Source organism: Pantherophis guttatus, chromosome 3 (genome assembly GCF_059756535.1).
Source record: "Pantherophis guttatus breed Tessera chromosome 3, ASM5975653v1, whole genome shotgun sequence".
NCBI lineage: Eukaryota > Metazoa > Chordata > Lepidosauria > Squamata > Colubridae > Pantherophis > Pantherophis guttatus.
In genome coordinates this window covers 50,354,546-50,379,705 of record NC_142065.1, presented here as the reverse complement: position 1 = coordinate 50,379,705, position 25,160 = coordinate 50,354,546, and the positions used below count along the sequence as shown (strand labels likewise).

Here is a 25,160-nt window from a genome sequence, read left to right as displayed (position 1 = left end):
ATTTAGGCGAGCCATGCCCTTCCGCCAGCACTGGCCTCACCCCGTTGTCAGCTATACATTGGCCTGGCCGGGGGGATGCTCCCCAGATGTTCCTTGACCCGGAACAGCTGGTCATCGCCAGGAGCTCCGAATCCTGGCAGGCTGCTTGCCTCGCGTCACCATGCCTACCAGCCACACAGCTGATCCCCGGCTCGCCCTCCATCAACCAGCTGGTCCCCAGCAGTCGTTTGCAGGCCACCACCATAGCCTCTCCTGCACCCATCACCAGTGCTCCATCACTGCAGTTTCCAGCTCTCCAACACCCCCATCACCAGTGCTCTGTCCCGCCCCGGTATGGCAAACCCCAGGCTTCAGGATTTGACACCCTCACTTAACTATAGAGCTAACTGGATACTTTAGACTAATCACACATTTTCTTAAGCCCATCTCACTTCACCCTGGTTGCTGTTCTGAGAATAAACCTAGGTGAGACCAACCTTTATGTAAGCCATCTTGGGCTCACGGGATGAAAGATTCTGCAACATACTGTAACAATAACATAAACCAATACCCCAATGATATGAGCCAAGGAAACCCACATTCAGGATCAGAATAACCTATACACAGAATTTGTTAATTTGTACACCATATATTTCAACAAAGAGAATAACAATATCAGGACATGAGACTGGTGCTATATGGCTAGGCTAGGAAGATCGAGAAATAGTGGCTCCTACAAAGTCTTCAATCAAATTGGAGATCTTTGAACCCATGAAAATTTGGAATGTACCTTTAAAACAGCCAAGATTCCCTGTAAATCCACTTTTGGGATATAACTTCCACATATGAAAACCCTTGCAGCTTACAAACGCATCACCATTTCAGCATGTTCATGAAATGATTCAAGTATACAGTGATTTTTTTTTTCACCTTTTTATTATACACAAGATGCAAATAACAGCAACAGTTTTCTACTGAGGGGGCTGGCCACGACCACGTCCAAATCCACCTCTCTGTAAATTAAAAAGAAAACATTACAAGTTTGTTCCACAATTACCTCATGAGTCAAAGAAAAAGACATAACTTAAAAATAAATAAAGTAGGAACATTAAAGTACGGTAGTGATGCCATCATTCAAGCTATAGGGCAGTGATGGTGAATCTATGGCATGCATGCTGGAAGTGGCATGCAGAGCCATCTTTCTGGGCATGCCAGCTGTCACCCGTTGCTCTTCCGGGTTCTGGTGCACACATGCAAGCCAGCCAGCTGGTCTTTGCGCATGCAGGAGTGCCGGAAACCGGAATAGTTCCCTGGCATGCATGCGTGCACCAGGAAGCTGAGCTTCCTGTTCCCAGCATACACGTGTGCGCCAGGGAGCTGCTCTTTCGGTTTCCAGCGCACGCATGCTCCCATTTCGGCACTCAGTGCCAAAAAGGTTCCCCATATAGGGCATTTGGACAAAAAGATTCTTAAGTTAATACCCCAAGTAGAAAAACTAAAGGACAGGAGCAAAAGATAAGGTCATGGTGCAACCTGGTCAATAACTGGCTAAATCAGGGGTGGGCAACTGTGGCCCTTTTACAACCTGTGGACTTCAACTCCCAGAATTCCTGAGACAGCCAAGCTGTGTAGCCCTCATATTATGCTTGGGAAAAGAAGGCAATTAAAGAGAACCAAAGCTCAAAAATAAAAAAGAAGCAATTCTTTATTAGTAAATATTTTCTCTATTTAGTTGCCATTATTTGTATGATGAATGAAGCTTCCTAGGTGTACCACATTATTACTGCTGAAACAAGCAAGACACTCATAAACAGTATTTTACACTTACTGGCAATTAATATTTGGATCTATACATTTCTACTTGTACAGATGATAATCTAAATTCTATTAAATCAAACAGTAACATTTTTCATATTATGAGATGTTTCCTCTACGAAGGTGAACACAACTACATTCTCATGATTAATACTTGATGGGATTTTGCATTACCTAGTCATCGTGGCATGCTGTTCTTTCACTTTTATATTTAAACTGCAGCATATTTTTAGCATGCATTAAACACAGTAAAATACGTCATACTTACAAATTGAAATTCAGTAGCTGACCCGGCACCAGCTTCTGCCTTTTTGTCTGCACCAGCTGATAGCAAAAAAAAATTAAGGTAAGAATCCCATATATGAAGACTTCTATTGCATGTAGATATGCCTAAAATTTATTAGGATACTAGAAGTCCAGGTACAACTTATAGTAGTCAGTTATGCAATTTTATTGCTGAAGTCAGTGCATGTTCTTACCCTAGCAAGCATTCCTTTCCCTGTTTGTTAAGAACAACAAAGCCTGGATGAAAACTGTTTTCCACAATAACACTGTCCTTCTAAGCTCAAAGTATTTCCAAAGCACAACAGAACTGAAAGGACAATTCTTCCTTTTGCAAAAGTTCATGGCCAGTGCTACAGAACATGAGAACAATGGCAAAAGCTAGTTAACTCTTCAGTTCAGCAATAAAGTTAATACTTACGAGGAGCTGCGCTTCTTCTATAGGTATCCCTATCAGCTTCTCCTCGTGTAAGACGAGCAGGACGTTCACCCTCTAAACCTAAAAAAATAAAAATGAAACCTCTCAGTTTAGTCTGAAGGTGCAAAATTATCAGAATCAGATTAACAGAGTTGGAAGGGACCTTGTAGGTCATCTAGTCCAACCCCCTGCCCAAGCAAATGGCAGTACCAGAAATGGTGTAGGGTCTTCCTGCTTTGGTGGCGGGTTGGCTGAATAAGATTCAGCTAGTATTTACAATGACACCAGATTCATTACTTTTGAAAATAAATAGATTTTAAAAGATTTGATAATATCAATTGTTTGGTAAAAGCCAAATTAATCAGAGTTAGATGCAAATATTTTATCTACATCTTCCATAGAAAAGATACATTTATGATTCACTGGAACCAAGTGCAAATATAATTATTCTAGGCAGTTTTTTTCTCCTCACATCAACCTTGTTGATTATTATTTTAAGTTGCCAAAACCTATTCATTTCAGCTTTCTCCTATACTGCCCCATCCACTGTGATTCAGCATTCTAAAAGCCAATCCTGTCAATCTAATTGGATAAATTATCCATCATAATGCCACCTATAGTAATAAATTCAAACTGTATCTATAGTTCACTCTGAATTAAATGAGAAATACATCCAAATCTAATTAATACAATCATATGCCGGTACCTAAACATTGCAAACAGGATTAACTGAATTAGTCACCATGTCCCATCAGGACCAAAATTCTATCTTCAATAGGGAAGTGCTGTACAGGCAGACCTCGACTTACAACAGTTCATTTAGTGTCCACTGAAAGTTACAACGGCACCAAAAAGAGGTGACATGCCCATTTTTCACACTTTATCGACTATTGCAGCAATCCCATGGCCACATGACGGAGTGACTCATATTTATAATGGTTGTAGTGTCCCAGGGTCATGTGATCACCTTTTGCAACCTTCTGACAAGCGAAGTTACTGGGGAAGATTCACTTAACAACTGTATTACTAACTTAACAACTACAGTGATTCACTTAACAATGGTGGCAAGAAAGGTTGTAAAAAGGGGCAAAATTCACTTAACAAATGTCTTACTTAGCAACAGAAATGTTGGGGTCGTAAGTCGAGGACTACCTATACTTCAAATACAAAGTCCAAAAGTGCTTCAGGGTGGGAATAGGCATGCACGCCACCCAGCAATACTTCCTTAAAAAAGTGGTATCATTCCTGGGTTAACACAGTAGGAAAATACATATTCAATTAAGGTACATTCATATGAATTCTGAAACAGCTTGTGGCACACTATCAGTATCTTCTTAATTCAATAGTGTATCTTCCTGGGATAGGCTAATCATAAACCTTGGAAGATACAGCTTCCTTCCAAGAGGTGCCATAGATGCACAGGGCAAATGTCATTCCAAGACATTTTTTGGGGCTTCAAATCTGAAGTAAAGCATATCTCGTTTCTAATTGAAAAGTGAATGATTTCAAATTTGTCACTTTTTATAACTATTAACTTTTAACAAGTCAATGAAAACTACTGCCCATTTCATAATCATGTATTTTTACTGTCACAGACACAATAACAAAATCTCCTTTTCAATTTAAATTATTTCTTTACAACAAGAGATAGAACTACTTTCATTTCACCTGGCAACCTAACCCATTTTAGAGCTACAATTCAGTTGAAAGCAAGATTACTTAAAACAAGTGGCTATAATACAAAAACCTGGAAAAAAATTATAGGCACTGTGCTCTGTTCACAATTGTTAATAGTTCATGAGTCTTTTGAAACTGAAGCAGTACACAACTGAAATAGGATAGACAAACACTTAGCTACCTGCCCTAAAACTTTAATTGAATACTAAGTATCACTGATATAAACATATTTTACATTTTAAAAAATACTGTTCATGTATGCTGCTAGAATTAATGATCATGGACAGTTCTCTGAGAAAGTGAATTTTAGTATATTTCCCTAATGAACTAATTTCAAAAAAATTAAGAGCCACCGAATACAAGCCACCGGTTGTCAATGTATGTGAACATAATCAAAACTAGAAACAATCTTGACAAGAGAGCATTATACTAGTGCAATAAACATGTACTACTTTCTTTCTAAAGCAAAGATTAGCACTATGATCAACATCAACAAGTTTGAGACTACAGGTAGTCCTCATGTAGCAACTGCAATTGGTTCCTGCAAAAGGTTCATTAAAAAAATTGTGTGTGGGGGGGGGTAAAATGGGGGGACAACATTGCATGAAATTGTACAGAAATGCATAAATCCAATACACTTATAACCTCCCTGCTTTCTTATGGTATCATACTCTCTTTACTGAATGTGTAGTGAAAGCACTTAGTATTTTGTTTTAGAAATAGATCTCAAGGATCATTTAAATTTTTGTCAACTATTTTACAACTTAAACAATGCATTAAATAATATTTTAAATTAATGATTTGTTATTATATGCTTTGAACATGCATAGTTAAGTAAAATTAAAGAACCCTTCCAAAATATTTCTTTTCATGTCAATAAATACCAAATCCAGAAAAGCAATCAAAATTTCACTAATAAATCAAAACTTATCAAAGTGAAATTCTAAATTTCCAAAGCAAAACTCACCTTTGGGCCTGGGCCTGCCTGTTTCAGGACGGCTACGGCGCAAAGTGGCAGGCACAATTTCAGGTGGAAGGTGGAGATAATCCCGCAGGTACTGGATGCCCTCATTGGTCAAATACCAATAAAAATGCCTCCAGGCAAACTGTTCCTTCACATAGCCACGAGATTTCAGGGACTAGGGAGACACACCAATTATTTGTTACAGAAAAGAATGATGTTTTAAAGACATAATTAAAGCCAACAAGATTTCTGTCCTGAACTGTTCAATCATGCTTCTATACATCCTGTAAATTATAAACAGGTAATACTGTTCTTTCTTCTCTCTATATTTAACAATTAGAAAAATACTGCTACTTCACGAAGTGCAACTTTTTCAAACCTAAGGTCTGCTCTTAATCCCAACCAGAGCTAACAACAGAAAAGAGTATAATGTTTGCATTTTTAAAATCCCACTTCAAAAGTTTTCTCATGATCAGCTTGCCATGGAAGATTAAGACAGCATTGTACTTCCTGGAATTATTTCTACAAGGCTACTTAAATATAAAAGCAATGCCCGATTATTAACTTTTCTTTCTTAAAATGAAAGATTTAGACTAAATGCCTGTGGCAATGATAGGTATCCACGGGTATTTATTGGAGAATGGTTGAGGATATGAACTTATGCATACCTTTGTACACAAACAATGCTATACTGGTGGCTGAGAACCCAGCCAAGGTAGACTATACAATGCAAGAAGGCCTAAATATATTGAAGAACACAATAGATGTGTCTGACCTGGAAAATTAAACAAGTTCAAATTATACATAAATGGCAATATGTAGAGCAAAAAGATAAATCTGTATACTTAGTAGAATGTTTTAAGCAGGAAAATAGGAGAAATTTCAAGGAACTAGCATTGGCAGAAAAATGGTTGGCAATAATCTGCAGCAAGGAATGTTTGTCCAAAAAAGTGAAAATGGCTACATGTAAGAGTATAATTGTGCCCACTTTGCTATATAGAAGGAAGAACTAGGTAAATACGTCAGAAAAAATATAAATAAATTGAATTAAAATGTATGTGTGGTAAAACAAGACAAGATAGGATCAAGAATGAATGAGTGCTGAATGAATGATCAATACAAAAGTGAATTAGCAGTGCAAAATAAATATATTGCATTGGTTTGGCCATAAAGAGAATGAAAACAGCAAAACAAATATTAAGACAGAGTGATTATAACTGATAGCAATGCAAAGGCTATCATTATGAAACTTATGAGCTACTCCAAAACAGTTTAAAGAGCAAAAGAGAATATATGTAGCACTGTATGGCCATGGTGGAAACGAGGGGTATGCAAGGACAGAAAGGTTTGGAGAAGTATATTGAAAAGTGTTAATGAAAACTAACCAATTGTGCCACCAAGGCAATTCAAAGATCAGTTTAATTTACTAGGTATAAGCATTTACCTGCATTGCTTTCATGACATGGAGGTTGGGCACATTTTTGTCTGCAAGTTCTGGATGCTTAGGCATGTGGACATCCTTCTTGGCTACCATTACACCCTCCTTAAAAAGGAGTTCATAGATTGCAATGCGATTTTTTTTAGGCATCAACATCTGTGGGAAATATAGATTTTGTTGTCAACTGCAGTCTCTCTTCCAGTTCAAAGTAGCACTAGTTGTCAAGAAACACTACACAGGTTAATACATTAGTTTATTGCTGTGCCAAAAACCTAAAAGGTAAACTATACACTTGTGTATCCCAACCACTACAAAGTTAAAGAAACTTCAAAAGACCCCTCAGGTTAGCTCATGATTGTTTGTCCACTGGCCAGTATAATCTGCTGTGACTGGAGTGGTCTCAGGAAGACCCCCACACACACACTTATCATGTCCCATGTTTTAACCGGAAGCAGATATAATTAATCTCAAATCACCAACACTGAGACATAATATTTATTTCTCAAAAATAGCAGTAACTAGAGAATGGGACGTGGATGAAAGTTTCAATGAAACTAGAAATGCTTGGCAGTTTCTATTCACATGCATCTTTTATAAATTCTAGCATACACTTGCATAGGGATCAATTCTCTTTATAGCTGGCCTCTAGTGAAGGCTTCATCTTTATTCATAACTTTTAACCATTCTGGGGGGTGGGGGGGGGGGGAACCCTCCATGCAAACAGGACTACACAAACTGCAGATAGGCCTACAGTACTGAAGTTATGTTCAAAAAAAAAAAAAAAAGTTGCGATGCACGCAACGAAATGTATTGCTACAGCCCCACAAACGTTCCCACGTTCTCTCTTTAGAAGACACGGCCTGGATTACTAAACTGCCCGCCTTCCAAACGGCGCATCCCAATTCCACCTTCCTTTCTCGAGCCTCGATTCTCCCCGGCCAAATCGAGTTCAATGAACATAAACAACAGAGTGCCCAAGGGCGCCAAGGAGGGGTACCGGGCAGTGCAAACGTAGGATGCGGACGATGCCCGGAGGATAGACTAATAAGAGCCAGGCCTTACCGTGGCGGCACTCTCAGGACGAAAGCTGGAAAGGAAAGAGCATGCGCAATGCGATCTCTTCCTGCCTCGGAAGGACCCTTGGAGTTAAGGAGTTGGCTACTTTACTGCCTTTCAGGCAAAGCCTCTAGTACTGTAATGGTCTATCTAACAAGAGCGTCGAAATTAGCTATCCTTCAGAATCTTTTCTTTCATTTTGATTAATTGTTTAAACTCATTTTATTTTACTTTGTTTTGTTACTTAAATACTTGTAATTTATACAATGAGGGATGAATTTGCTACAGATGCTGTGCATAGCCAGCTTTACATAAATGGTACATTTTGCTACATTACATGTTTCTCTTTCTTTGTACACTGTTGCTTTGTGCAGGACTACCCATATTTCTTACCCAATGGTAGTGAGACACATATTGTTTCTGACAATTGGAGGAAATATATAGCCATAATTGATAAATTGAGTTAACACAGTTTGATTTCCTGGGCTTAACTCAAAACATGACGGGTTTGAGAAGACCATAAACAATTTTAATAGTATTGGCTTTGGGCCTTTTCCAATGGATGAGCTCTGTGTCATGGCCCTCATCAACTGTTCTATTTAGAATAAAACCATATTATCTGCATCTGCATAATATTTCAGGTTAAAATAAGGTTGGCTAGTTTGTATTTGAGCATGTATAATAGATAACCAAGAAAAACAAAGGGTCATAGAATAAATTGTTTCAGAGTTCTCCCTTGAGACATAAATGACCAGACTCAAATAATCAAATTTTGGATACATTATGCAAAAACCTGATCCCTTGTGAAATCCATAATGCTGGGAAAGAAGAAAGGAAAGAGAAGAAGTGAACAATTTGATTGTACATAATTAATGTCATACCCATGTCCAACATGAATTTTTATCTAATACTATAAATCAGGGGTGTCAAACTCGCGGCGTCACGTGACGTATCAGGAGTTTTTTTCCCTTCGCTAAACTGGTTGGGCAGGGCCACCACATGACACATCTGGCCCGCGGGCTGCGAATTTTAATATCTTATAGCAATATCCACAGTGGGAGAAATGGGAGGTCAGGAAATCAAGATGACAATTGTATTAACAATAGCACTTAGACTTCTATACCATTTTACAGCCCTCTCTAAGTGGTTTACAGAATTAGCATATTGCCCCCAACAATCTGGGTCCTCATTTTACCGATCTCAAAAGGATGGAAGACTGAACTGGTGAATTCTCACCGGTTCAACCTTGAACCGGTGAGAATCGAACTGCCAAACTGCTGACAGCTGGCAGTCAGCAGAATTAGCCTACAATACTGCATTCCAACCACTATGCCACCATGGCTAATGGTGCAATTAAAGCACCACCCAGCATATCTGTATATGCTAGACAAAAGGATGGGGCTTTGATTTAATCTTTGCATTCATTGTCTTGACTTTTTTGACACACATGCGCGTGCGCACACGCACACACACTGAAAGAGGGAGAGGAAATTCCCCTCGTCTTATACAAGGTTACCAGGTTCGGGCTGCAAAACCCAAGATTATATAAATTATAATCCTCACTTCTATCTATTCATATTTTGGCAACCCAGATCCAATATACCTAGCCTATCCCATAATAGAATCAGTATACAGTACAGCTGTGTACAAATCCTTTGTCATCAGAAATAGTGAAAAATCTGTTCTCCGCTCATTAGGAGCAGAGCTAGCAACAGAAGCCATCTCATTCCCAATTTAACACCAGGCCTTTTCTGTAAATCAAGACTAGCACCCTTTTCAAAAGATTACTAAACCCAAATATATAAGAATCCTGCGTAATGCCTGGTCAAGTATTATGTGAGTAGTTATGGAAACCAGATGTTTGATCTTAGCAGCAGTCCAAGCCAACATGATCATGGAGGACAGTACCCAGTGATTGGATGTGAGGGGTTTGCCTGCAACAGCCTAAAAACCCAGTAGCATAAGAGATCCCCAGTCCTTAATCATGTTGCCACTGACTTCCTAAATGAGGCATCATCACAGATTGTTCAGAAAGCATGGTTTATTTCAGAAAAAGATGGAAACCCAAACTTTAAAACTAGATAGCTACAACAGTACAACAGTAGAGTGGGTATGTGTGGAAGCCAATATCATGAAGATGCATCATGTAAAAACTGTGAATAATCTTCATGCCATGGTTAATTAAATTTGAAGAGGAGCCCAATGGTTGGATGAATCTACAGAAGTTAAAACCCTAAGGAGACAACCTGCACCAATAATAAGACAGTTCTCTCTGGCTTGAAGACCCAACACAAAACAGAAATAGGTAACTTAATTTGGAGAAGGAAAACGCAGAACAAACGTTCCTGAAAAAACAAGTTATGCTATTATACTAAAAGTGGAAACCCTTCCTGAAGAGAATTGATTTGGTGATTTTACAACCTTTTTTTTTGTAAAGTTGTAAAGCAAATGCTGTGATTGTTAAGCATTTGGATGAATCCATTTCCCAATAGGGAATTTTTTTTTGCTGGAAATTGGAAATGCATGTCAGAAACTGGCAAAAATGCCAAAAATCAGAATTATGTGACTGTGGAATGCTGTAAATAGCTGTAAATGCAAGCCAGCTGCCAAGTGCTCAAAATGCAGTCACTGATCGTGGATTTGTGAGGCCATTAGAACTTTGAAAACAGGTCATAAGTAGCTCTGGGGAGGTCCATTGTAACTTTCACAGGACACTAAGCAACCAGTCATTAAGCAAGGTCTACCCATATTTTTCTTTCTTCCTTCTGCAGCAAGTTTTTATAAAATATCATACATTAAGAAGACCACTGGAGGGCAGCATGCTTCCTAAAATAATATTTTAGATGCTAGCGCTTCTCACTAGGAATGGCCTGAAAATTCTTGAAAGGCAATTCTGAAACAAAATATATGATCTCTTTCAGTTACCCTACACAGTTTTGTGTCTTGCTAGTTTCACTGGGCAAAGGTGGTTGGAAGGACGGTGTGTTCTTTGAAAATGATTTGGTGGCTCCCATCTCTGATAACAACTCTAGCTTACTTTCCTGATTGACTAGGCATTCTGCCTTTTGTGGGAGAGTCGTTCTGCAATATTAGATCTACTGCCTATTAGGAGCCTCAGCTCCCACATTTCCTTGCTTTCATTGCTGAAACATATGACATCTTGTGGATACCGATCACTGTATAGAGTCCTAATTAAGAACATTCTTGTTTTTTAGAAAACAAACATTCTGGATCTTTAGATTTTGATTTCAGAGTTAATAGTGAGTATTTCTGCTTACTCAAGCAGAAGTATTTCTGCTTACTCAATAGTGAGTATTGTTAATTGGCCTTCTTGCTATCTCAAGAACTACAACATAAATATTACATTGTATACTATTATTTATCACATTTCTATACTGCCTATCTCACCTAAGTGACCCTGGGTGGTTTAGAATAAAGACATCAAAAGTGGTATAAAAGCATAAATAAAAACAAAGATAAAACGGAGTTAAGAACAAGATAAAATTAAAACTAAAGTGTTGTGGGAAGCTCCACCTCCTAGAAGAATGAAATATTTTGAGGAATATTAAAAAGGTAGAATATTATATTTTCCTAAATGAGAAATGGAGAAACATGTTTTTTAGAGGCAGGAAGCAGTCCCCAAGTCTTTCTTAATAGCCCACAGCATATGCTAGCACTTAAGAGATAAAGAAGAAACCAACTATCTAGATGGCTCTATTCATAAGCAAAGCAAATACTGCAGGCAGAAATCCATTCAAGACTGGATATTTCGAAACTGCTTGCAGCAAAGTTTGACAGCTAACAAAAGCAGAATGATAGGATTAGAAGCAGCCTCTCACCCAAGATCCAACCCAAGGATGAAAGTCATTAGCCACAATAGGAATTGTCCGACAGCCTTTCAGAACACAAGCCCCTTCATTGCACCATCTCAGAGCAGTCCAAACTTCAAAGTCACAGAAAACTTGCAACTGGTAAAGCAATAAGCCAGGGGTTGATCAGATTAGCTCAGACAAACACCTAGGATTTGCATTTCTTCTTTTGCCTATAGAGCCAGCTATAACCCCTATATGACCCTCATAGGAATCTGGCAACAGCTAATAGAATATTAAAGGACATGTTCTTGCATAGGAACAGGAAGCTCAAATACAAAGCCCAAAGAAGGTATAACCTCCCCCCACACACACACACACTCAACTCCAATTTGTCAGCTGCACCAGAACTATAAATGCTTCTGTTCATTATTAAACGATCTTCCCAATCAGCCTCCATGTTTCCAATGCCTTTCTCCCAGCTTGGAACTGAACCAGATGGATATTTCTTCCAACAGTATTACAAATTTTAAAAGGCTAACTTTTAAACTAATTTTTAACTAAAAATTCTTAGTCCAGTTTCTCTTGTATTCTTTAACCTGTTCTTCCTCTGTTTTAAATTTCAACAAAATTTATACATTTTGGCAATTACATGTTCATCATCAGTACACACAATTATAATTCACATATTATCTTACTTTGCTCCATACCATAAGTCTGTGTCCATTTTGAACCTTTTTAATAACTGTAAATGAGAAAACCACTGAAAACAATGTCCTTCTGCTATTAATTGCTCTTTTGATTTAATTTTAAATTCCCCTTGCTAGTTTTCCAATAATCCCAAAACCTCAGCCACATTGTCTTTGTCTGCTATTCTCTCTTCTATTAAATTTTTCTTGAGCTGATATCCATAAAGCTGTTTTGGGGCACAATTTGGTTTTACATCTGTCATACAGATATGACATGTCTAATGAAAATATTTTTTGAAATTCAAATTAATTTTAACTTTCTCATACCATAAATATTCATGCCAACCAAACCTCAGGTTGTGACCTCTATTTCTAAAAATTTCTTATTTCTCAGCAACATTCTTGCATCCAAGTCAAACCACAAGCAGCAAAATACAATTTCAAATCTAGTAAACTGACAGAAGGTACCTCATCCAGCATCCTTCTCATAAATCTGATCAGTGAGAGAAATAGAGCTCCTATAACTTATACTGTAATTCTGGCATATAAAATGTTTTTTTAAGCCAAAATTTTTGCTATAGCCCCATAGTTTAATGTCATATTATTAGAGATCTCAGCCCTTCCTTTCTTTTTTGGGAAATAAGTCTTGCAAAAAACAAACAAAATAAAACTTCTTGTTATGTTTTCCTGGAGTTCTACCATTAGTTTTTAAAAGGACAAGACTTTTTCCTATCCAGGACAAAGAAGGGGGAAGATATCTAACTGTGGCTATAGGCTATAGGCTATAGGCCAAAGATGTCTCTTCTTCCTATCTTTTTTTGCATTTTTGCAATGATGTCCATCTTCTTAAATGAGCATTAAAATTCAAACACCAGCTGGCTATAATGAATGTGGGTAAGGAATTTGCAGCCTGTGCATTCTTTTCCTACCTTTCATTAAATAGAAACCTACCTTTCTTCTTCTCCAGTCTCATCCCTGCCCAACAAATCCTTTGGCTTAACTCAAGAAATATTCAGTCAATTTGCCCTGGTTTCAAAAAAATTTCTCCCCGTAATTTTAAACAGTAGAATTTATATTTTAGCTACATTTCCTAGCAATAGAATACAACAGTTCTATTCTTACAGCACTGAAAACAAGATGAAAAAGTTGACCAGTGTACATTTAAAATTTAAAGCAAGCAATAAAATCCTTCCTCAGTGGTATCATTGTGTCTGGCTGCCCTTCACTGCTTACCAAGGCCCACTCCTTTAAACACCAAGATAAACATGATACTTCTAGGAATGAGGAAAGATAGTAAATGTCCAAGTTGCCATTAGGAATCTATTGAGCCAAATTTATCCCATTGAGCTCCTAATTATCCTTTTACAGAGAAATTCAAGCATTGATTTGTTTTGTTTAGCTTGTCAGGTAAGGTAAAAATGTAATAGTTAGGGTAAGATCTAATGGTTTTAATTTAATTTTAATCATTTGTTTGTTTAATAAAATATATATAGTAATAATATATAATAACAATATGTATATAAAACAATGATAACCTTCCTATTATTATTAGATCTCAGGATGCCACATCAACAAGAATGAACCAGAAACAGCAATAAATCAGGGAATATTGAGCAAGATGAACACAAACAAATAATCTAAACTAGTGACAGATTTAACCTTTGCCTGGTAGATTTAAATAATGATAATAAGGCTAGGACATAGAAGATAAGGAAAATTGGGATCAAGGTGTGCAGATGGAGAACCTTCCGTTCTCTGCCTGGGATCCCAGTATGATCTGGAACTCACAATATTAATATGAAGCAGCCTGCCATAGGCAAAAACTGAAGTGAAAGTCATGATTTCCAGTTTGTCTTAAAGATTTAGGATTAGGAAAAGATAATGGTGGGTCAGACTGATATAGGAAAGTAAAAATAGTTGAGAAAAGGAGAGAGCAAGCTAGAAGATGTGAGGAGGCCATGTCCAAGATCAGAGAAAAGGTCAGGGTAGCAATGGAAAAGGAATGAAACATGAAGGAAATCCCAAGAAAAGGAGAACACCCCTGATGCTTTAGTTTATTTTCTGCTTTCCCTGCAGTAATATGTTCACCTTGTGCTGTCAGCAAGTCATTACTCAGAGCATGGCCAGGGATTGGTTGGCTAAAAATGCCTCCCTAATCTCTGGGTTGATCTTTATCCCCACCTCCACCCCCACCCCATCTGCTGTGACCTTCCTTTCAACGTTTACAGGCTGAGAAAGAAAAGGAAGAATCTTGCCAGGCAACTGGCATCCTAGATTACAAGTGAGCCAGGCAAGGTAAATTGCTGCCAACTTGACCAGCTGTGGGATACTGCTTTTCTGCCAACATCCAATGGTCACTGCAGCCCCTCTAGAGAGGTATGTTTTGAGCAATCCTCTTTATCCTTTTAGGGACATCTCCATTTTATGTCGTCTTGGAATTGTTCTCGTGCTTTGCTAGGTGGTCCAGAGGACATTTGTATGTAGTTTATGCTTTGTATGCTTTAAGTCAATCTGCTATGCTTTTTTAGGAGCATTAGGCCTGTCATCATCTATCAGGGTAATTGCTAAACATCATTACACTTTTAAGATTCTGTTTCTTATTACTATGCTGCATTACTCTATTTTATTCATGCTTCATGGAAAATATATTGTATGGAGGCAGCACCACTTCACACAAGGATCTCACTTTGGTTTCCGTAGCATAAAGTAGTCTTTTGTTTTTGAACGGTTCCACTCTCAGCAGTTCAGATTACTTGAAATGGCTCTAATTTCACTATTTCAGTTTCTGTGCTCCCCTCCTAGCACGATCAAAGTGCAGGTAATTCATTAGGTGCTATCAGGTGAACAGAGCAGCATCAAGTATATTGAGACTTGTGGACTAAGAATAATGTTAATGGATGAATTACGTTTTGTAGCATGTTGGGAAGTAATCATCAGCCAAAGTTGTTATAATATGCTGTGTGTGGACTGCAAAGTGGCAATAGTCCATTGATGGCACTATAGATGAATATGTATGTATGTGAATATATACAGTGGTGGGATTCAAGTAATTTAACAACCGGTTCCTGCCCTAATAATTTCTTCCAAAAACCAGTTTGCCAAACTGCTCAGAAAGTTAACAACTGGTTCTCCCGAACTGATGCGAACTGGCTGAATCCCACCACTGGATATATAGCATATATATTTCATGTTTTATAGAAATCCATTATAATTATTGAGTTGCAGCTCCATCGGTATAATACTTGGATACAATCTTTAGATAACTATTTTGACTGTCACTCTGGTTTGCTCACGATCTCTCTGGAAATAGACTACTGGCACTATCCTAAGATCAGCTGTTCCATAGCTTTAAAGCTCTGGCCCATTTATAGTACTTCAACACTATCAGTCTGAATCCTCTTGGATTTAGCTTTATACCGTTTTATATGGCCAACTATTTCTGAAGTGGAAGCCCAAAGGATTGAAAACAGATTACTGTAGAAAGAAATGGTCAGCTGCTAGATTGTTTGCCCCCATCTCCCTCAGGACAATCTTCCCAGGAGTTCTTTACATAATAAGGCTGCTCAGTCTTGCTACAGTATAATAACAGCTCTTCCATCCTGAATATCAGTTTTTTGAAAACATACAGAGAACCTTTAACTATAATATGCTGTAATCCAGAAAGGTAAAGAAAAGTAAAATCGTTTTAGTGTTCAACAGAACTATTCCTTAAATGTTAAATTCTACAATGTTATTGAATTTGTTTTCATTCAGTTTGCTTCACCTGCTAGTATTCTATGAAACATATTTTATATTATTAAAACAAATTAAAGAAGAAAAACTCTACGCGTATGACAAAGTATTAACAACCTAATTATCCTTGAAGTTCATAATCATAAAAAAGCGGGGAGATCAAAACATTATGTTATTAAACAGTACAACTCCAAAAGTGCATTACTGTATATTGCTTGGAAGTCTTCTTCCTTGCTTCTTCATCAAAAAATGTACACATAATTCAAATGTTCACAGACAACAAGTAACAAAAATCTATTATTACAAATCAGAGACTTCTCTTCCAATATTATATTTTTTTAATTAATCCCATGTCTGAAATAGAGCTCTTGATTTCTTGATAGACTCCAAATATATAGAAAATAGCCAAGAGTAACGTATACATGCTTAACATATAGTGACTGAATCTTAATAACTATCCTACTGATTTCAATCCAAAGTGTGGCAATTATAGGACAGGTCTAGAGAAAATGAATTAATGTTCATGGTATAAAGTTTATCCTTATTTTAATCCAGGCAGCCATCTTCAATCTTCTTTCCTAGATGGTTTGTGGATGCATCTGGCTGTAAATTCTGGAAACTGCAATCTTATCTCATCTGCAAAGCACCATGCTAATCTGTGACAATTATACACCTTTTTTTTTTCATTAGTAAATCAAATCCAAATAAAGTTGCCTGGCACATGCCTAGAATACATTTCACTCTGTTCTCTTCTATTTATGCTTTCCTTCATATCTAAACCCTAACTTTTCTACGAACTGCTACAACCACATGGAGTTCTAATTTTTATTATAGTGCCTAGCCTATGTATCTCATAATATGTTGCTTTTCTTCTGGTATCAAAAGACATATAGAGGAAATCATCTTTCCAGACAAGGCAAACATTTTGATCAACCATACCTTAAAGTTGTCCATCTCTCTTCATGAAGACAGCTAGACAAATCCTGATGCTCCAGCTAAAAGCACAAATGTGTGAATTGGTGTCTGTGCAACTGATAGCTTTGTTTTCTCTATTTTCTCATGGATTAGCTTGGCATTAATTCTGTAGTCCCATATGGTGATTGCCAATCTAATTTAATGGATGAAAATGTGCACACATATCCAGGCATAAAAGAATAGATAAAACCATTGACGTTTAATGCATTCTCTGAAAATATTTTAGAAGTCAGTGAACAATGGTAAAAAAGAAAAAAAGGAATGTCTACTATCTCCTTAAAACCACCATATTTTGGTGAGGGATTGCAAGCATTTTTCAGAGAAGTAGCCAGCTGTGTATGTGAGGGGGGGGGGAGACAGAGTGTGAGTCAATGAGTTCCAACATCTTAAAGACTATCAGATTTCTTGGGATATCAACCTGCATGAAATACAGTCCAACACATTTTAAGGAATTAGGGATTACTTTTTTCAAATAAGTATGTTAAGGTGCCATAAAAATATTTTCTTCTTTTTACTCCATCTAGCACTTAATAACGGCTCTGCCTCCCATTTTAATTAGACCCTTAATTCTGCTTTTATTTTTCAAGCAACAGACATTCACATTGTGTGCTTTGTTTCAATTAGCTAATACCAATCTTTTAAAATTAAAATGAGTAGCTGAAGCCACATGAAAACTTAGTGGAGTAAAATGATCATCCATATTAAGTGTCTTATTAATCACCTTTTTATAATTTTGGATGTTGTTATACTTTATATAATTTTAATGTCTACTTCATAATTTATATTTAGACTACACCCTGGATCTCACTCAGATGCTAGTTAGGTTGTTTTATAAATGTATTTTAACTTTATCTTAAATTTTATTTTGTTTATTATCTATTAAGATAAGTATGGATGTTATGTATGAGTATGAAAGGAGAAGTACCAGGGCCTGAGGGAGATGTGGAAAGTAGAAGCCAAAATTGTCTCAGTGGAGATAGGAACTCGGGACTGTGACTCCTAAACTGGCAGAGTAGCTGCAACACATCCCAGGAGCAATGTCAGAGCTCCAGGTCCATAAATGTACAAGTAGTCCTCAATTTACAACAGTTCATTTAGTGACCTGTTCAAAGTTACAATGACACTGAAAAAAGTGACTTATGACCATTTTTCACACTTATTTTTTTAAAAACATTTTTAATTTTTTTTTCAGACATACAAACATAAAATACATAATTTCTGAACAGAGTATTGACCGAGTCAAACTTCATACAACTTATTTTCTCCATATTTACTATATACTATATATACTCCAATTTCTGCCAATTATATATAATTGATAATCAATATTACCATCCGCCCTCACCTCATCTTCACCTATCACAATTTTTTAATCTGTTGAAACCCTTTACTTTAAGCACAGTCATTCAAACATTTAATTTTTTACAATTATTTCTTTAGTGTCAATTTTTCCCAAAGATGGACCAAATTTTATCTTATCTTACTACTTTATTCATTATTTTATATTTCATTATATTAGTTTTACATTAAAACATTTTCACACTTGTGACTGTTGTAGCATCCCCATAGTCATGTGATTTACATTTGGATGCTTGGCAACTGGCTCATATTTATGACGGTTGCAGTGTCCTGGGGTCATCGATCCCCTTTTGCAACCTTCTGAGAAGCAAAGTCAATGGGGGAGCCAGATTCACTTTGCAACCAGGTTACTAATTTAACAACTGCAGTGATTCACTTAAGAAATGTGGCAAGAAAAGTCATAAAATGGAGCAAAACTTGCTTAATGAATTTCTCACTTAGCAACAGAAATTTTGGCCTAATTGTAGTTGTAAGTGGAGGGCTACCTGTACAGTGTTAGAAACAGCTAAGATACTGTGCAGAACCCTCAAACACCCAGGCCTCAAGTAGAGGACTGGAAATACATAGGAAGAAAATAGAAGTGTGATTATTCTTATCTTTTAAAAAAAAATGTTTTAGGATTTGGGTTTTGTTTTTTTTTAACAATGTCAAGCAATTTTGCCTGTGATTAAGGCTTCAGTTAAAACTTCCTTCTTTAAAAAACAAAGTTAAAAATTCAGAGATACAAAGGTTATTTGTGGAAAGGGGAAATTTCATTATTTGGGGAAAGGAGAAAACCAAAATAAGCAACAATCACACATGGAGAATTCTAAATTACAATCAATAAAGTCAATTTAACTTATTTAGTTACATATTTCCTCTTATACTGTAATACATACAGTAATGGGGAAAAGTCTGTGAGAATGCAAGTTAGTCTATTGTTAGGAAAGCATAGACTGAGAATAATCTGGGAATCTGGAATTAATCAAAGGCAGGTCTTTATTTGATTATTATATCAACAAAGAATGCCAAACCAATGCAAATAGACATGGAAGATGGTAGAGTAGTAACAACCTTTATTTTCCAAGATTCAAACATCCAGAGGGATAGGGACTGTAATCATGAAGTGAAGAAACATCTGCTACTTGGAGAAAGACAAGGACAAGTCTAGACAAATATGAAGTCTCATCACACTGACAAGAAAGGCATATACTGTAAACACTATGATTTATTTTTTGCTTGTAAGAGAAAAAAATTAGAACTACGATGCTGAAAAAAAATGATTGAGGATATATTGAAGACATATCATTCAATAGTACAGGAGTTGAAGTAAAACCAGAATTCTCCAATTAAACTAAAGGTTAAGAATTCTGGATGCATAATGAGAAGGCAAGAATCATCGGAGACAACTCTGGTACTTTGAAAAATCAAAGGCAACAGAAAAAGAGGTCAACAGAAGATAGGGCGATTAATTTTTTCATGAATTACTCAAGAACTTTGAGAATCAGCTACTGGCAGATAATCCCAGTAAGATCATCCCACTTCTGGATGATCTTAAATTTATACTGTCAATTATTGTAGCAGTTATAGTTATTGTTAATATCTGTTATAATCCTGGTCTTTCAAGGATGCCACATTTTAAATGGATATTACTTCATTTATTTCAAAATGTTGTACATCAATCCTGTTATATTTGAGAAATCTACTTATTCTGATGAATGACCAGAATTTCTGTTGCTCCCACTGCAGCATTCTATGCTCCATCCAACTGAATATTTGTTTTACTTTTCTGTGGTCTGTAGAGACCACACACACACAAAGGTTGAGGATGTATGTGGTGATTTTATTGTCTTACATAGTGACATTATATAGTTTGTTACTTTCAAGTTACAGTGTACTTGGCAGCATCTCATTGGCTCACAGAATCTTCCAGGTAACTTAAATCATAGGTTAATCATTACTGCTGGCTTAAGCACTTCTAATATTTGGCTATAATTAAAATCTAACACACATCCCACTTCCTCTCCTCCTGTTCCTCTTGTTTACAGAATTAGGGTCTTATCTTCTAATGTAATTTCCTGGCGCTTACGTGCAAGTAACCTTCCTTATCTGAGGTTGGCCATCCAAGATAGGAAAATCCCTGCACATATGCAGATTGCAGACCCCTACAGTGGTCATCTTTCATATATACATGAAACTATTAAAGTACTACCCAACTCTGTAGATTGGACTCATCTCCCATGTTGCTTACTTGATCCCATCAGACAGAATGGCAAAGATTTCCCAAATTATGCTTTTATTCTGCACCAGCATAGATTAATTATTTTACTCTGATTATATTTTCCTTATGAAGTATTGCAAATAAATTAATAGCCACATTAAGCTTTTACCTTCATATATTGAGACTTCTTATTCCTCTTCTTTGAGCTGTTTTTCTGCTTCTGCAAACAATGCTAACTATTGCCCTTTGAGAAAAATGCTAAGTATAGCCAGCATTCTGAAATCTGACAGAAAACAGATAGCAAGGTTATCTTGCCCTTTTTCACTCTTTCTTCTTCTCCTCTTCAAAAATAGAAGAATGATATTTTAAAATACCACGTTATAAAATACTATGATACATCCATATTCCTCTCTTGTATCTTCAGAAATAGAGAGGAAATTTAGGAGGTCAGTGGACTGACATTGCCCACTGAAGTTGGCTGGAACGATGTTTGCAACACCTAAGTAGGGAGTGATCCAAACGATCTTATTGGCATTATTCTGTGACCGCTGATACGATCTTAATCTATCAGTCTCATATGATCACAGTTGGGATCAGAATTTCCGTTGTTAAGTAAGGCAGTTGTTCAGTGAGAGTAGGAGAAGGAGTGACAAAACCTAGGGAGGAATTAAAAGAGGATCATCCTAGAGTACCACAAGTGGACCATATCCAACTCACTTGAATTCCATGGACCCTTATCCAAGCATATCCTAACTGTAGTTGAGAAGATTCCTGTGCATTGGCTATTTAGCAATAAATCAGTTTAATCTGATCGCCCTAGTTGGTCTTTTGCTCCTGACAGTGAGTTGCCGAAAAGGTTTTACCTTTTTGCTATGGTTAAGTGAATTACTATAGTTGTTAAGTGAATCATATGGCCATTATGGGAATCCATCTTACCCCATTGACTTTGTTTGTTGGAAGTAAGTCGGCTGGGAAAGTCACACATGACAATCACATGACCTCTAGATTCAGGTGCTTAGCAACATGCCAGTTGCCAAGCACCTGAATTTTGGGAATGCTGCGATGATTATGTGAGGATTGGTTGTACAGTAAGTCACTTTTTTCAGTGCCATTGTAACTGTACCTTTGCCCAAGTAGTTCTTAGCCGCTATAAAGGCTAGGGCACACTTATTGATGACCATTATTTAAAGGCTGTTCCCGCCAGGGTAGATCCCACTCACCCAGCTTTCAAATGCCTTGCTCCTACTTCTCCTCCTGCACTTCGCTTGTCCCGGATGCCGCAGCCTCGAGGCAGCCGCCATGGCTGCCACTCCCACCGCTGCCGGCGCAAAGGACAATCCTCCAGCCCCAAGGAACCTGCCCATTCCTCTCGGCCGTCCGAGGGGTCCCTCTCTAACCCCCTGTCCCTACAGGACAGGGTAGGTCCACAGACGGCGGCGACTTGACAGATGGGGTTTTCGCGGGGCTCCTAGGAGCCCCGCTATTTCCCCGTCTGAATCACCGCGGCACCAACTGGAAGTCCCAAGTGTCTGAATTTTGATCACATGACCATGGGGATGCTGCAAATGTGTGAAAAACAGTCTTAAATCATTTTTTTCACTGCCATTGTAACTTTAAACGGTCACTAAACTAATTGTTATAAGTTGAGCAGTACCTGTACAGTATTTGAATAGGATGTTATCATTTATACAGAAAGATACAGAAATGGTATTATGTTGTAGCAAGAATTCTGTCAAAGCTTGCCTGGAATAAATAAGGAAATGATTTTCCTTATTTTATAAATATAAATATAGGTAGTCCTCAACTTACGACCACAATTGAGATATTAATGATGCTGCTATTCTCACAATTACTGAGAATAGCCATTCATATATCAACCTTTTATGTCAATGTGGCCATGTGCCAAACATCTTGTAGCCATATCTTTGAAGAAAAGGTACCAATATAAATACTTCAGCCACTTCTACATAAATATTTGACTAATCTGTTGCTATAAATCTTTGACAACACTTCTGCAACTAAGCTCAATAACCTGAGTCTTGACCATTTCTGCTGGTCTAGAGGAAATGTTGAAAATATAATATGGAGAAAGGAATGGCTGTGTCAGACTCCACAAACCTATGTGCACAGCAACCACTTTTTAAATATCTATGAGACAAGATGAGCAAAATAAAGAGTTTGGGATGGGGTGGGGATGATTCTAGTTTAACACTAAGTTTTAGAGGAAGCTCTGATCGATCTTGTGCAAAATTTGCAGCACAAGATTTCACATGCAAAAAGTCTTCCATTCAGATTTTAGACCTAGCATGAGACATACCAAACCAAGATTTATTTATCCCCTCCCCCAAGAAAAACAAGATTTATTTCAAAGGGGGCCAAGGGATGTTGTACATTTTATTAGTTGTCTTGGAAAGTAGAGAGTAATCTCCTCTGCCAAATACTCACTCATTCCCACTGGTTATGATGACATAGGTGCCAACAGGACAATTCCAGAGCACTGCTCTTCCAGTCTTGGGCATAGCCCACCTCTCCCACTCTTGTATATGCGATTTTATAACCTGCCCTCCAATAAAGCTAACCACTACATACACAATCCTAAAACAGCATTGCTAGCAAGCTAAAATATAAAGTTTTCATTAAAATACCAAATTGCTAGAATAAAACAAAGATTACATCCTAGTTATTTATGTAATACATATAAATCGTTCAAAGTTCAGTTTCAGATAAATGATAAGGTCATCATTTTCATTCTTACTGTCCTAATTCTTAAGTCAGAGTGTGTTAGGTTTCTCATGTACTTGTGTTTACAAAGCAAAAACTGGCAATGAATGCAGGGAGAAGGGACAAGGACAAAGAAGGTGGGAAGGGTCTCAATTAAATATTTTGTCTTTGGACCTCTTAGCCTTTCTGTGGATGATATCATACAGCCCCAATAAGAGGAAATGATTCGTTATATTTCTGAGAAATTACTTGCTTCCTATATTGTTTTTCTTCTTGAATTTTAAAATGATAACACTCAGGCTTGTGGTATTACTGGTTCAATAATGCCAAACTAAAATAATCATTCCCAAGAACAAAGAGAGATTCCTAACTAAAGGCAATCAAAGAAAGCATTTGGGACAGAAACATCTAATCTACAGTTTTCATGAATTGTAATAGATTGTCAGAAAGCTGTAATTTTGCTCTTAAGAACAAAGTTGGAAATAATTCTAATTAATTGAATAATCTGTGGAGAATATTGTATGGTGAAAACAGGGTTGAATCTCTGTGACATTATAGATTGTGCTCAGGATGAAAAGAGCATAGGAAACAACACTGATGTTTTTTAAATTGTTAAATGCTTGTTTCAAGCATTTCTATCTTGAAATGAACATCTATCTTCAGATGAGAGGTTCCCTGAGCAGCTTATATGAGGTCAATAAATACAAGGTTTATTACCCCCACTAGCAGGGTTACAATCTGAAAGGTGTAACTGCAAAGGGAAAAGGGCTAAAGAAGGAACAGAAAAAATAAACTCAGGCAGTTAAGAGTTTCAAAGTTACACAAAGAAAATTTGAATGTATAAAAATAAGTGGAATTAAGAAAGTACATTTCCTCATCTCTGCTTGGCAAAGAAGACCAACAAAAGCATCTTCCAGAATGCTTTCTATTACAAAGCATTCAAAGGAAAGACTGCCTATCTTTTTTTGATCTTTTTCAGTCTAATGCTGAATTATATGCCTGTCATATTTTTCTGATACATAAATGTACGTCCAGACTGTTTCCATTTAAGAATTACAGCACTTTAAAGAATGAACAATTAAAATTACAAACATACAGTAATTATGAATTATGTATACAATATGTGACCATAGCTTAGCAATTATACCAGTTAAATGAGGAGATGGTTTTTATTTTTACTAGACAGACATAATGTGTGCGGGGGGAAGAGAAATGCTTATCAGCACATCAAAGTCCACCCTAAGGAATTTTTAAACTGAAGATTTGCAGAATAGAGGCTTTCCCAATACTGTCTGGACTTTCTCTTCCCTTTCTCACAAATGCCAAACAGATGCAAAATGCAAGCGTGATCTCTTCAGCAGAGAGTTATGCACCATGACATAAATGATTCTATGTACCATACTGGGAGGTCTCTTGAATTGGACCCCCACAAAATTAACAAGGATGAGATCTTGGGAAAATAACAAGACCCTTTTCCTGGCCTCACAAACAGTATCTTCTCACAAAGTCTCATGCAGCTTCCCAGCAAACTGAACCCTTCATGTCAGGGTCCATGCCCCTACCCAGTAAAGGGTTCCGGAAGAAGCCTGAAGGGTTGGAAATTAGCAAACAAAAGGCAGATTGTTTTTTGTGGAACTGAACTGGGGTTTTGTCGGCACCTGCACAATGCCATAGCCTTTCACAATTATTCCCTTTCTGAGCAAGCAACTGCAGAGGGTCCAATTATTCTGTGCTTCTAATTCAGGGCACAGATAGCCAAGTATTTATATTCTCCAGGAAGTGGAAAAGGGGTTTGGGATCAGCAGCTTCTTGAGTCACATCCTTATTCAAGTGAAAGTAGCAATTGGATGTCTAGAATCAGCAGTTAAGATCTGCTAGCATTAAAGATGAAGCAAGGTTGTAGGTAACTCAGGGAGCAAATAGGTGAAGAAGTGCCTTATGTGACACAGCCAAGCTAAAGTGAATGCTTCGGGCCAAGGGAGACCAGAAGAAATAGTAGTAGGCAGGAAGCATCAAGGGAATAATGCATTTTAATATACTGTAGTT

At 37.2% G+C, this 25,160-nt stretch overlaps 2 protein-coding genes across 2 annotated transcripts in view; one reads left to right on the top strand and one right to left on the bottom strand.

Annotated features, from left to right (window-relative positions):
* Positions 1 to 847: 847 nt before the first annotated feature.
* On the bottom strand, positions 848 to 7,718 carry RPS10 (ribosomal protein S10). The gene is made up of 6 exons (XM_034414630.3): positions 7,636 to 7,718; positions 6,580 to 6,729; positions 5,139 to 5,310; positions 2,498 to 2,575; positions 2,063 to 2,118; positions 848 to 992 (listed from the first exon to the last, which is right to left on the bottom strand). The coding sequence occupies exons 2-6, from the start codon at positions 6,727 to 6,729 to the stop codon at positions 951 to 953; spliced, it is 498 nt and encodes a 165-aa protein (XP_034270521.1). The 5' UTR covers positions 7,636 to 7,718; the 3' UTR covers positions 848 to 950.
* Positions 7,719 to 14,319: 6,601 nt separating this feature from the next.
* Positions 14,320 to 25,160, top strand: part of PACSIN1 (protein kinase C and casein kinase substrate in neurons 1) — a 75,741-nt gene continuing 64,900 nt past the window's right edge. The window contains exon 1 of the mRNA XM_034414625.3: positions 14,320 to 14,503. The gene's annotated coding sequence lies outside the window, so the exon portion shown is untranslated. The remainder of the gene's footprint in view (positions 14,504 to 25,160) is intronic.